Below are 14,702 nucleotides of genomic sequence, written 5' to 3'. Positions count from 1 at the left end.
TGTGGTCCTTTTTTTCACCATCCACTCTGATTCCGGCACAGGGATCCACTTCTCAAGCTCTCCATGTTGCGATGGCCTCGGCTTTCTTTGCTTTTGAGGTTCAAGAAAGACACTTAATGTTCCATGAATTTGAACGAGGCGTAGTTCAAAGTCACACACTTCCACTCTTGCTCCTGTAGTTCCAAGGCCGCCGCGCATTGTGTTCGGGGCCCCACTCGAGAAATGAACCAAGGGGGCTTCAGTCTTTCCTTTTCATCTATGAGGCCACTGTGAAGAAAGTGTTTTTTTTTTTTTGTTGTTTTTTTTGTTTGCTGTGCACAAGCAGTGTACGAATATGTTGTATCAGATTGTATATCATACAATTCTTTTAATTCAAACCACAAAATAGTTTGAACAGGTCACCATGTATTTTGATATAGATCTCTGGAACTAGACGGTACTTGTGTTTTGATCACATCTTTGTTTTAATCACATCTAGATACAGAGGAATCAATTGGAAAGAGATGGAAATAGACACATTTTCAGGCACTTTGTTAATCTTGTATTTAAAAAAAGCAAATGTAATGAATTAATTAAACCGTGAAGGTTATTAAAAATGATATCCAACACATACGTACGCGCACAGTTGTGTATGTGTTAATCCACGGCACCACATGCAGAGAAGAAAATTGAGCTGTCGTTTCATATTATCGCAGCTCGTCAATGCGGCTGCATATCAGATCTCGGTATCTTTCGAGTGCTGACTGAATTGTGTCGCCGATCAACTGTGAAAAGCTGAAAGTTGGTTCTGAATGTTTGGTCAGTTCAGTCTTATGTAGTTATTCTTTGATCACATAAATTGTATTTTTAGACAAAGTTACAGCTGTTTGTGTCAACGCCACATTAAACACTAATGCCCGAGACAAGACTTTGCAAGAAGGTTTTTTTTGTATTTCATACTTTAAGGTATTGTTTTGTTGTTGCAAGTGACGGGCACAAATATCAGAAAAGATGACACCCATTACTACTCATTTGTATTTTTCTTAAAGGTTTCCTAATTTGCTAGTGGTGAAACAAGCTGCACATATTTGCTGGTCTGGTCCACTCAGTGCTAGTAATGTTAAAAAAAACATTTATATATAGAAGATAGTATTTTGCAAGTTGTGTTTACTTGTTTTTCCTTTGTATTCGGATGTGTCTACTGGTTGAAGAATGTATACAAGAGTGAAACTTATACTATAATGACAACAACATCTAAGAATAGGGGTGTGTCTGCACATGGTGCTGTTGACCCCACCTGCACAACCCTGGCACCAGCATTGCATTGCTAAATTGACAGTGACACACCTGACCTACTGCACCTTTTCGACCCACTGCAGCACAAAAAAAACCATCACTCTACATCATAAAAATGCTACAAACATGTAATCCACAATGTCCTGAATACAAACAGCACAGTATACTGGAGAATAATGTGATCATTTGTAATATGTTCACATACAGCCTGAATCTGTCAGGTTTTCTACAACTTATTCTGAGCAGATAGGAAGACATGAATGATTTTAATAAAGGTCTCAACATGCAGAGGGATAAAGTGTAAGCACCGAGTGTGTCAGTATTAAAAGATGAAACCAGAGGAAGAGTCGCTGGGGGGCGAGTGAAAGACACATAGAATAAAGGAATTAAACTGACGAGTGCTGAATGGAAATAGAGCCTATTTACTTCAGTTCTGGAAAACTGGGGTGACGGAGCCTGACAGAGGCTGTCCAGGCACCGGGGAATTCAGCATAGGTGAAGTGGAAAAGAGCAGTGGGCTGAGTTACACTCTGCAAATGAATAATCCAGCAGCCTCACAGGATCTCGGCTCTCCTAAACAGACCACCGTCTGAGGGAGGAGCCGGAGGGGACAGCTGGAGGCTGGAGTTGTCTTTTTTTTTCTTTTTTTTTTTATTGACCTCGTCGCACACGGAGAGCGGAAGACAGAGACATAGAGTGAGTCGCTATGTGTCTGTGAGTGCGTGTGCGCTCAGGTGTTTCTTCAAATCGCAGTGATGTTTAAGTGAAATGTGAAGTGATTTCCCATAGGGTGTGTTTTTTTTTTTTTGTTTTCTTCTTCATGCAGTAGGGTTACATCTTCTTGCTGTATGTCTGCATGTGCTGACAGCTTGAATTTTCCTGAGCTGAGACCTTGAAGTGAAGGGCACATTCTAGGCACAAGACATTTGCACATTTCCTTTTCAGTAGTCCATCACTGCAGCTGTACATCCATGACGCCTCTCTTAGGGCCCCTGTTCTTGCAGCCATTGATAGATTGACTGATCTGAGTCTATGAAAAATCAATAAGAGAACCCTTTGAGTGCTCTTCACATTGATTTTTCATGTACTGTAGTTACCTACTAACAAGTAGCAGGGTTTTCATTCGTCGGTAGAGTGTGCCCTTTCCTGATTGCGGACAACGGGTTGAAACAAAGTCATGTAGGAACACAAAGGCATTAACATAAATGAGTGGAGGAGGAGGAAGAGAGACGCACTGTTTTTTTTTGCACGGCAGAGTCGAGTGCAGATTGTGTGCGTTATTCACTTCAGATCACAATTGCTTTTAAATTTGTATGGCATGGCAATCAGGGCGACATGCCGCCTCCAGCCATAAACTACAGGCCTGTAGCGCTCAGGTTGTACTTGAGCAGCACAACCCCATAGAATACTAAACACTAAATGACTCAATATTTCATAAGATTTCCTGTAAGCAAATAATTTTTTTTCCCTCCTTTTTTTTTCATTCACTCTTCAGTTTTTTGTCTTTCTCCTCATTTACATAATGCTATGCTTCATTGCCTAAGCTCTTTGTCAGATGCAGTCACTGTGGTGGCACGTTTGCTTCCAGAGCTTCTTCCGATCCAAAGAGGAAGGATGCCGTTCCGTTCACAATTGTCCGTTTACTCTGCACCCTCTCCAGACGGCTTTAAAATGAACCCAGTGTGATCTCAATCCTTTGCTTTCCGGTGAAGTTGTTTTCATACATCATCAAGTCTTCTCCTGTTTTTCCTCATGGCAAGTGGAAGAGGCCCCTTGTGGCCCACGTTTCAGCAAAGATTCTTGTTTACCAATGCATGTAGTGTATCTCTCATCCTCTCTATGTCTACTGATATTACTAATAAAAGAAGGAACAAGCCCGACTGCTGCAAAAACCGATGGCTCCAACTCCCTTGTTGCCCATGAATATTCAACGTTACGGCGAAGCATAGTTAAAGTTGGATGTTTACTAATTTGGTGAGCACATTTCTCTGACCAAGACAGGGAATTGAGACTGACAAATCAGCCCAGTGGGATAAATCTCAAATTACAAAGGCAAGGAGTGATCTGAAATATTTAAAAATGTCTCCCTCACACACAAACTCTCCCTCCCATGCAAGGTCTTTTTATCCGTCTCAGTCTCCCTCTCTCGAAGCTCTGCCTCTTTGGTGTGTGTGTGTGTGTGTGTGTGTGTGTGTGTGTGTGTGTGTGTGTGTGTGTGTGTGTGTGTGTGTGTGTGTGTGTGCTTGTGCGCACACACGTAAATGACTTTGAACACCAGTGTGAGTTCGATATGCTGGCTGGTTGTATCAGTGTCACTTTGAGCAAGGTTTGGCTGAGTGATGATGTAGTTTTATACTGTGGGGGGCTTTGATAAGCCCTCTCTCCCTGCTCTGTCTCTTATCTGCTCTCTGAAAAATCACACCACAAAGATAAAGTACATCAGGACTGCTACTTTTTCTACATTTAAAAAAAAAAAAATTAAATTGATGTCTGCAGCAAATGCATGAGATTCATATACTGAGGCCATTTTATGTTCTGGTCTAATCCAGCTCAAACCCCATTGCATTAAGACATAAGAGATATGGTGTAGATTCACCATGTTATATTTCGACATGGAATCCCAGAGGGTGATACCATCACTGATTAGAATTACAAGGCAGCAGTCATTAACTGTGACAGAACGGTTTGAATTTAGTTTCCTGGTAATATCAGCCAAAGGTCAGGCGTCGGTGGCTCTCTTAGTGTCTTGCGTGACGCCTTTTGTAGCCATTTCCGATGTAGTTTTCGCCTCTTCTTCACTATTCTCCTGTGACGTATTTCTTTCTCCTGCCTCGCTTTCATTTCTCTTCCTTTCTTTCATATTCCACCCATGTGTTCTCCCATTCTCTCCCAGAATAGGAACAGGTCTGGACGGCCACACCGTGATTTAAACTCTCTTTACCTCGTTCAAGGTCTTTGTGCTTTTCCAACAGTTGCTTTAATAACTCTTCTTTATATCTATTAAAGAAGAGTTATTCAACGGCACAAATCGGTTTCCACACCTTTCATGCCGCCTTTGTCTTATTACTTTACCACTACTGGAGGGACAGTCTTCATAGGCGTTTTGTTAAATCTCTGCTGTTCATCCACATAATTAGCCAAAACAGTGTTGCGGCTCAGTCTTTCCCAAGACGTCAAGTCCCCTGAGCTGGTGAAGGCAGACGAGGCGGGCAACGTGCGGAATTGAAGCTAAGATGCAAACAAATAATTACCCTTCATTTGAAAACACTCAATTAGCCTCTATTTCAGAGTAAAATAATGACTTACTCCCACTAAGCGGAACCCCAGAGTTTCAGCTGTAATTAGTCCAAACGATGGAAGCCCAGTGGCTCAGCGGAGACGATAACAACACTACTGTTTTATAAACCCAACAGCAAAAATATCGCACCATACCAACCGAAAGCACACATTTGCTGTGTATATACACTGTAAGCAATGGAGAAAGTACCGTTCCCATAGGTTTTTTTGCACTGATGTGTGTTGTGTAAGTGAGCAACAACAATGAGAGAAAAGGCAACATGTGAAAGGAGAAGGAGAAAGGCTTAGTGGGGCCGTGTGGCGATCAATGTGCCTCTGACATTTCTATCTCGGCTGTGCAACAGAAGCTGCCTCTAAGTGCCTCTCTGCTGTGTGGAGGAGCAAAAGAGCATTGTGTGCCTTGCTGTGTACGCCTCACATGTTTATGCGCCCCGCCGTAGCATCTTCCATCAAGGTTAGTGAAGTCGTATATCACAGGCTGTGAATTAGGGCGCTCACTGTTTAGAGTGAATTACTGTTATTGCTGTGTCTCTAACCAACCATTGATGCTAGTGTTGTTCCCTGAAAGATGGGTCTGATTGACGCCAGGTCCAATAAGGAGGATTTGCCTCTGTGCACTTTTCCCAAGCTTAAGGGAATACACTTAATGTGGAAGTCTGTCACAGTCAATATCGGTGTAGCGGACCTTTAGGCTCCCATGCTGAGGGCTGAATATTTGTATTCAGCTTCCATACTGAATGCGTATTCTCACACACACACACATAAAGATATGAGTATATCATTGCATTAGTTGGCGGGAATCCACACACATATACTCTCGGCTGCCTCTGCACTACCACATCTCTGAATATTGGAATTCTTTTTAAGTCTCCGTGCAGAATTTCAGCGCGGCGATAAGAAAAATTTGATTTTATTATCACATCACTTGAGACAACCACGTTTGTGTCGTGTCTGGCACGAAACAAATTTCAGGCACACTTCTCGACAAGAGCGGTGCATAATTTCATCCTCGCTACTTTGATGAGAATAAAAATTTCATATCAGCTTGTGACTTTGGAGAGTTGCCTTAACACTTGTATGCACACACGCTGCAATGTGAAATAACATTAGGTTACAGCTCGGTGAAAGCTGCAGCTACATTCCTGTTTTCGGGCACCAATGATCTGAAGCCAATCCCCTGTGGCCAATATTGACTTAACAACTGTGGCGGGAGTTGGCCAGAGACCCGGGCAGCCACCATAGAAGAGTCCAGAACAGGACACAGCAGAATGCGGGATGTAGGAGTCACACCATGACATTACTTTCAGTCACCTTGAAGTCTAGCAACCACTCGGACTGATAACGTCAGCAGATGGCTTGAATTCCCCGGTGGAGTCCAGAAAAAATTGCCCAATGGTGAGTGCTAGGTAGAGAAAATCGGCCAGGTAAAGGATTATTAAAGACATAAAAATAAAAATTGAAACACTGCGTTGGCTGGAGAAACGGTGAAAGAAACAGAGTACACCTGGTCGATTCCTCTCCGACGCCTCACAGAGCGCTCAGACTGACTGAAAGCTTTTAATGAGCAATCATCTTAATGTCAGCTGCATTCAAACTCAGCCAACATGTAGACTCCCACGTACATCTGCCTCGTGTAAGTTCATCACAAGCTCCAAATAGTTAGTTAATTAACCTAAAATCAGTATCGCATATTTCACTGATGATCCGCTAAGACGTCACTGTAAATACTTAATAACATGTGTAGTAAAATAACCACTGGTAGTATTGTAACATTTAATGGAAGTGTCTGGCAGAGATCAAGACACCGGTTCTATTATAGAGCTAGACCTCAACAGATCCTCAGTGGATTTAGACTGTAAGATGAAAAACATTAATATGGTTGAATGTGAAGTCTACTTAAGGACTTCTTTCGAACACGGGTCTTCAAAGGAAGAAAAAAAAGGAATTTATTATGCTCCATATATTATATCTTAAAACACATTACAAGGGCTACTTTCAATGGAGTTTACAAGGACATTTTATTGTAGCCTGTCCTTTCACTATCAACTGATTTTACTATCTGAGAACATGAACTTCACTGAAATACCCTTTTGGATATATTGAAAAGGGGAATAAACCTTAAAACAAGGACATTCTGTGATCCTGTTATTAAATATCATGTCCCTATTTTCTGATAAGATCTGTTATTATCAGCTATTCTGTTCTCTGTTCACAGAGCTGACACGTGAATTATTTTGTGTACTGTAAATGTGTCACTGCATATTTTAGACATAGAGAGTCAATTCATTCATATCATTGTGCACTGGTTACCTTTTGGACTGTTGGTCAGACAAAATATTAAACAATTTTGAATTGCAGCCCTACTTCCCTTTTCTAGATTAGTAGTTTTAACGTTTGATTATTTTTAGTTGTATATAGTGCGCACTGTTTTTTTTTTTACCCCGAGGCTACAGGAAGGTAAAGACAGAGATGGCTGCGAAACAACTAAAGATATGAGATATGAGTGTAAAGGTCAGTATTCCTCTAAGGCAGACTCGGAGCGTAGTGGCAGGGTGACTAATGGCCCACAGTGCTCTCAATTATCATCACCGGCACACACTCGCCTCATATGATTCTTTTTGGTATATAGACTGTAGAGAGGCATGACTCAGCCACACTCATGGGCAGCTACACCAACATTTCTATCTCCATCTCAATTCCCCAAGACCCATATAAGACTCTAGGTCTTAATGAGGACATCAGCACTCGAGGAAATAGGTTTGTCCCGCAGAAAAGCCACCACGGTACAGCGCAAATTAGCTTCCAGCCCTGCCGCAATCAATGTGAAAGTGGGTCTCATTAATTTATTGGGTCACATCCCTCATCGCACCTCAATCTTGAATCATTACAAGGCTATTTCCTTTTGATGTTATTTTCGAGACGGGTGTGTCCGTAAGTTCAGTCGCTGATTTACTGAATTTACTTTAGATGTCACGAAGTCGACATCCGCAGAGGATCTTTTTCAACGGTGTCTCCAAGCAGAATATCCTGTTCTAGGGATTTAAATGCACCTTTCTGTGCGGTGTTAGCTATAGTACTTAAACCATAGTAATGTATATTGCCCATTTGACATATTTCATATCTGCTTGATATCTGGTGGCTTAGTAATTAGTAACTAGTAATTAGTAACTAAAGCTGGCCCTCAACACGTAAGCTATTTAAGCCATATCGTTGAAATATTTCTTTTATGTTGAGATTTTTTTTCTCCGGCTCTTTGCCACATTTTGAATCATTAAAGGATTGTCCTTTACAAAAGCAGCCTTATTCATCTTTCCCACACATCATTTGTGTGCAACCTGAAGTCCAAGGGAGAAGAGCACAATGCTGACTAATGTAAGACTGACGGTCACCCAGTTTATATGGAAATGATCACAGCAAGTGGTTTAAAACCAAGTCCCAATTACAAATATTTGACAAATGAAGTCAAATTGGCCGGCGCCAGGCTGGCAGCTTTATATCAGCGCTGCCAGACTGGGCCTCTGAGCTCCGGCTTCCAGTCTGGTCGCTCGCAGACAGTCAGCCTGCAACCCCAGGAGAGCCTTCCATCCTGCTGCGTCTGCTCTTCTCCCTCCTCGCACACATCCATCCTGCCTGGTCGGCCTGTCAAACCCTGCGTATCCCTCCCTCTATCATCCCCTTCTCCCCCCCCCCCCCCCCCTCCCTCTCCTCCTCCGCTCCACTGGGCTTGTGAAGGTGAGCCAGTCCCCAGTGGCACTACTGTACAGATTGCAATACTTCCTCTTCAAATGGAGGCTTCTCTCTTGTGAATAACTGTGTAAAGACTATCAGGGCTGGTTCCTCGTCGTCTCCTTCCTCCAACTTTTCTTTGGTTATTTTAGTCCTTTTGTGGCGCACATATATCTGGGTGTCTGTATTATTTAGACTCCATCTTTGTCTCAGGTCGGCTGTCCTTGACCACGAGGCTGCTCCGTGCGTCACTTAAGAGCAGGGCTGACAAAAAGAAAGCCCTCCCTGAGGTTTTAGGCCAGTTTCGTGACAGCTGTCACCCAATTGCTTGTCCTTAAAAGGTCCTTTATGAGCAGGCTGTGTAATGGGACAATGACGGCAGCACGTTGAATGTCTTCAGTCTAGCTCTGAATTCAAACTACGTCTAATGGATGCGTCTAATCACCTTTGACAGCTAGTGTCCATCTGCAGTTGTGTAATGGATGTCCTTCTTTTAGTGCACATTTTCTCCAATCTCCAGAGAGCTTGTGGCGTTCACGGCACTCCTGTGTGGCCAAGACTCTCACAATATGTTATGGGTGCTAATGAAATACAGTTTTTTACCAGTGCAGTAATAGATACTCATTTAGCTTTGAATGTGGGCAGAGAATGCCAGACTCCAATGTCCAAATGGATGTCTTTTTTTTCCAGCTCTTTCTGAAATGAACACTGTCTGCACATTTGCTCTTGCGCTCATGAATACTTTGGTGAGCACAGAGTGTTATCTGGCTGTCCAGTTGCTGCAGGTGAACTCATTGCCTCTCCTTTTATGTTTGTGCAGGTTTTTGGTGATTATTATCACTTCAGGCATCAGGCTGTGGAAAAGAGGGCTTTGTCTGGCCACAGGGGGATGCACGTCAGATTGCAAAAAGAACCACAGGTAAGACTGTTGTCAGCTCTCGCACAGCTCATTGCAGCACTCTATGTTGGCAACAAAAGGCCAAAAGACAGATTGGATTACACACAGAGAGTATATCACAAGAGACAAGGATGCCAGCGTCAATGACAGCTTGTCAAACTCTGTATTCTTTTCAGTCCACGCCGGTCCTTCCATCTGTCCCCATGACCCAATCTGAGGGTCCCACCTAGCTGTAGCAAAATAGACCCAGCCGAACAACACAACAGCTGGGAGTGTCTATGTCTTTGGTCTTGCTTTTTCTCCAGTCTAGTAAAATCATTATTTGCATTTAAATGTTGAATAGAGAGGAAAATTGGCATTCATCATTGTAAAGTAGCATCCAAAAACAAGAACATTTTCCAATCCCTGAATCTGGTCTTGAATTTGCATACAGCCCAACCACCAATTTATACCTGGCATACTATACCTCTGCTAACTCTCAGCCTCTGTACATACATGCTAGATGTAGTTGAGTCAGCATGAAAATGCCAACATTGTGGAGTTTTCTTACTAGGGATTAAGAGATAAGCAGTCTTTTATTGCCAGACCTGTATAACCATGCTATATTTGCACTGTTCCCACCCAAGAGAAATGTCTGGCAGTATTCGCTGTCATTCTCTTGTAGGTGAAAAAAATAAATAAATGTTTTGATTTTATTTCTTAAATCGAAGAGAATTCAACTCTTGCCAATCCAGCAGACTTCTAGTCAAAGCAAATCCACCTGAGCCGCCTCACACTACAGGAAACACTAGATACAATCTTTCTTTTTACGTACAAGGTACAGCATTCCGCTGTACATAAAAATGGTAATTAGGTGTGACATTTATGGATTATTACATCGCTGTCTTGGGAAGGCAACAGGAGATATGCTAATACCAGGCCTGTATGAAAAAATGTAATTTACTCTCTATTAGAAGCTCTCATTATTTGTTATCGAATCAGCAGAAGAGATTTTGAAGGAAACCAACGAAATTCACCTTTTCAGATGAACTTTATACTTCTCCATTTTTTGCGTCGGGGGCAATAACTGTGGTTAATGCGGTACATTCTTAAGTTTGTGATTTGTTTGAAATCACCCTTTCAATCTGCCATTCATAATGTTGATGTTGTGTTCATGCAACATCACTAGTTTGATCAGTTAAAATCCTAACTTTTTAAAAAATGTCCACATTGATGTCAAAGAAAATTTGAATAACTTGACAACCCAGGCTTCAGCAGCAAAAAAACCAAAACTACAGGTATGTGTGTGTGCACGCTAATGATGTAAACACCCTCTCTTTCAGTGCTGCTGCCACCCGACTCAGCAACACACTGCTGTCATGTTTACATTGGAAACACTGTTGGCAGTTGTGTAAATTGCATCTATTTAGAAGCATCTTAAGAGGTACCTGACTGGTGCTAAAAAGGGGGCCATTACGAAGTGACAACAGACTTGGGCCATCTGTAGCAAGGTAGGTCTGCCAAGTAGATCCCGAGGATGACTCTGTAGAGCAAGTCAAGCTGGCTGAGGAGAGCACTGATGTGGTGTGACAAGCGCTGAAGCCCCAAGACATAATTAGTGGGATATGGTGACATTCAGTGAGGCTCGGGCCGGGTCGGGCTATGTGGACGATAACAAGGCTCTGAGAGCAAATGGTTCAGAGGTGTCCACCTCGGAGCTGGGAGAGAACTGTGGCGCTCAAATGGTTTTCGGATTTGTTTTGAGGTTTCCAAAATCGGCAACAAATGAGAGCTAGTATGAGCATCGACAGAGGCAAGGATTTTGTCACTGTTACCAAGGATTTAATGATGTGTCATAATGGGTTTTAGTGTTGCATGCGCTGGAGAGGATGAAATGTAGATCGCACTGTTGGCGAAACCGCAGGACTAATTGGCGTCGTCTTTAATAAGTGGCCCGCAAGGAGCAAAAATGAATCTGGATGAGGCAAAGTGAGGTTCGCTGTGCGGCCGTGGCTCATTGGGTAGACAGGCTCGTCCGGCAACCACAAAGTCTCTGCTATGAGTCCTGCGCCGAAGTGTCCCTGAGCAAGACACGAAACCCCTAACTGCTCCCTGGGCGCTTCTCAGCAGCCCACTGCTCCTAATATGCTACGGATGGGTTAAATGCAGAGGTCAAATTTCATGTAAATGTATAATGACGAGTATAATAACGTTTCTTTTTAAGTTTTTAGATTGCCTTTATGTCTGCGTCATTTGGCAATACCGAGTGAGAGACAAAGCATCTTGAATTTGAAGCCCTAACAGCAGAGCCAGGGAGATAAAGACAATTTTTGACAGAAGAGATTCCATCTCACAGGTTCATCTCTGTCAGCGGTTCAAGTTAACACCGCACTTTAACCCCCCGGCTATTAATGGCTCCAGGTTTCTGGCTAAGTATCAACAGTTTGTCCCTAGGTTACCTACCCACCTACACAACCAGAAACAGATCAAACCTCAGGCAAAGCATGACCACTGCCAAAAAACACCACAGCATGAGTGAGTGGGTTTGTATTTTATTTATGAGAGTTTGTATATTCATACTTGTGTGTGTGTGTGTGTGTGTGTGTGTGTGTGTGTGTCACCATCTGATCCCTGGAAAAGAGGAAAGAAAAGGTTCTGCTTAACCTGCTTCAAAGCAACCACATTTAAAACGCCGTGGAAACATAATGGTTGGATTTAGATTCGTCAATGCTATACGCTTTGAGCTTCCTGTAGTGTTTCCTCTCTGTCAGTCTCTCACATTACCTCCATTGTCTCTTTTCCTCAGCTCCGTGGCACTAACATGCCACTTATCACCATCCCTGTTGAATAATCACACAGTGGCAAAATTACATTGGCAGCTGCATAAGCTTTTACCATTATGCTTGCAAGGGTTGTTTGTCATCTCCTCTCCGCTCCCCATACCTTCTCTATAAAGGAAAAAATCAATTTGTTTTGGGGTGGCTGCTGTTGGTTTTTTACAAACCGCAGGGTAAGGCAGCTTACTGCATGCTATGTTTCGGAGGGAACTTACCCTACATCTCTCTCTCTTTCTCTTTCTCTTTCTCTTTCTCTCTCTCTCTCTCTACTGTGCTGAGGCCTTACCGTTAAAGGATAAGGCTGGCAATATTCTATATTTGTGTTATTGTCAACAAATCCCATGAAAAGACCAAAACCAACAATGCGTTCTTTCGTCTCTCAATAACCAGCTTGTCTGTGGAGCTCAGCCCCAAGCCCACTGGCTGCTACCGAAGACGTAAATGTCTCGGTATGAGTCACAGGAGGGACATGGAGGAATATTGTATTTGTTGGGGACTATTTTCAGCAAGCGTTGGAGGCAGTTCCCCTTCTCACAGGTCTTGGGTTGTGAGTAGTTCAACTGAAGACTGTCTCATTCCTCTCCGATTGTGTTATTTTTTAATTATTTTTACAGGCCCTAAGAAATACAATTATTTAGTAAAACAAAATGATTAAAGGAAAGTCAAAACAAGTACACATTGGGTTTCCAGAGGTACGGATCTGTTTTTTTAATAGTCTTTGGACAACAATGGAGATATATGTCACAGAGGAATAAGCTACACAGCATCAGGCTTTGGATATACTGTCTGTTGGATCAATTCATTTTGGTCTTTTCATGTGATTTAGTAATATATCACCAGACTCATCCCTCAACATATATCATCTTTCTCCATAAACCGTAGGAAACAGATTTACAGATCAAAGCACAGGCTGGCAGTCTCCCTGCATTACAAACAATACCAGCATGTCTTCTCCTTAGTCATCAGACAGGAAAGCCCTCAGGACACTGCGAGAGATGGAACAAATAGTTTATTGCTCAAGCGGATCACAGACCTAGGCCACGTCGAGACCTCATCCTTGCCTCATGATTGCTTCCCTATGTGGTTGTGTTTGGCTCTGCTTTGTCCTTGTCCCAGACCTTGCGGTGGTGCTCGTACCGTATCACTGTCTTCTAATTAGTTACCATCACCGGCGTGTTTTTTTTTTCGATTAGACCTGATTTTTTTTGTCATTAAGAGCGGGTTTTTGCTCATATACTACATAAAATATTCCACAATTTGCCCTCATCAAAAAGATCCAATTAAATTACGTCTATTACTCTGACTGTCCGCTTTCCTAAGGCGTTGTTATATAAGTAAGCTGTGAGTTGAACGTGCAAATGTTGAATAATTTGTATTAATACGCTATATAAATTAAACGCTAGATATTCCACTAGATTAGATCATTACAATAGATCTGACTCATCTATCCGCTGTCATTGTGCTCTGATAATAATGTGGCCAGCAGTGCAACAGGGTCAGTCGTGTGCAGTTATAAATGAGATAAGTGTTAATTAGTCTAGGGTCACTTGAATAAAGTCAATGGCTTCATTCTCTGAGGCAAAGTTTTCATCAAGGTTAGGAGCTGCACCGCCCTCGGAAGCTTCATACTGTGAGAGCATGTAATCATGAAACAAGCACTCACTTCTAGAAACAGCTCTGACAGCAGCAAGAGGAAGTGGCAAGAAAAAATAGGGACGTAAATACCTGAATTACAAGTTGGACTTTCGGAATCTGCTGGGCACAGCAGAAAATTCACAGTATATAGTACATATAGTACATAGTACAGGAAATTCACAAGTTTAGACATGTATCGCTTGAGTGCTCTTGACGCAAAAGTAGAATCAGTTTAAGCTTTGTCACCTTCGGCAAAGAATTCAGCAAAGGATGCATTCATCACTGACAGTAATAATGCACAACAGCATTTGCTTAAAGTGCTTCAGAGGATAAGTGTCTGTTCTATAGTTGCACACTCCATCTATGCAAATTCCCTCTGCTACAGTAGTAACGGTCCACTTCAGCTTCCAAATATGAATTGAATGTGTTCCTCCTTCATGTATTATAGCTGATTGGCTTTTATTTATTTAGAACTAAGTAATGTTTGTAAAAGCAATACCACAGGTCCTTCACACTACATCCACTCTTCTCTGTGGTTCCCTAATCAGTTCACGTCTCATTCTTTGGCTCACACACGTCCAATTTAGTGATGTAAACCTGTATTATAGCAGGACAAGTTTCTTTTGGAAACGGGAGTATTTTTTGCCCACCGTTTTCAGAAGGCTGTCTTTATTAGCATTACAAATTCCCAGCTTTTATCTGATTTTTAATCTCGCAGCTTAGATATGAAATGCTTAGTTATCAATACACGTAGTTCAATGTGCCAAGTATATATGTGGGTGTCTGGAACAAATATTAAAGTTTACGGATGTCTTTGATCATTCTTACCACTGTCAATCATGCTTACACAGCATAATACCTGTCAAAATATATAGATACAAGCATGGCAGAGGTACGGGGAAATGCAGAGTGGACCAGTCATGAAATGATTTGCTATTGTGTGGATTTTGGCAAGAACTGTGTTTTTTTTGCACTGTGTGTGTGTGTGTGTGTGTATATATATATATATGTGTGTATATATATATATATATATGTGTGTATATATATATATATGT

At 42.1% G+C, this 14,702-nt stretch overlaps 1 protein-coding gene across 4 annotated transcripts in view; it reads left to right on the top strand.

The window, feature by feature from the left end:
- The window catches only part of furinb (furin (paired basic amino acid cleaving enzyme) b), an 88,521-nt gene that overhangs the window by 41,101 nt on the left and 32,718 nt on the right, over positions 1 to 14,702 (top strand). For 3 of the 4 annotated variants that reach the window (XM_031870347.1, XM_031870328.1, XM_031870337.1), the window contains exon 4: positions 9,119 to 9,217. The exons of the other annotated variant lie outside the window; for it this stretch is intronic. In XM_031870347.1, coding sequence (XP_031726207.1) covers positions 9,119 to 9,217 — 99 coding nt within the window. The remainder of the gene's footprint in view (positions 1 to 9,118; positions 9,218 to 14,702) is intronic. 4 annotated transcript variants of the gene reach the window in all.

Source organism: Anarrhichthys ocellatus, unplaced genomic scaffold (genome assembly GCF_004355925.1).
Source record: "Anarrhichthys ocellatus isolate YVR2014 unplaced genomic scaffold, GSC_Weel_1.0 scaffold2, whole genome shotgun sequence".
In the NCBI taxonomy this organism is placed as follows: Eukaryota; Metazoa; Chordata; class Actinopteri; order Perciformes; family Anarhichadidae; genus Anarrhichthys; species Anarrhichthys ocellatus.
Note: the sequence above shows the minus strand (reverse complement) of the source record. Positions and strands in the feature narration are given on the sequence as shown.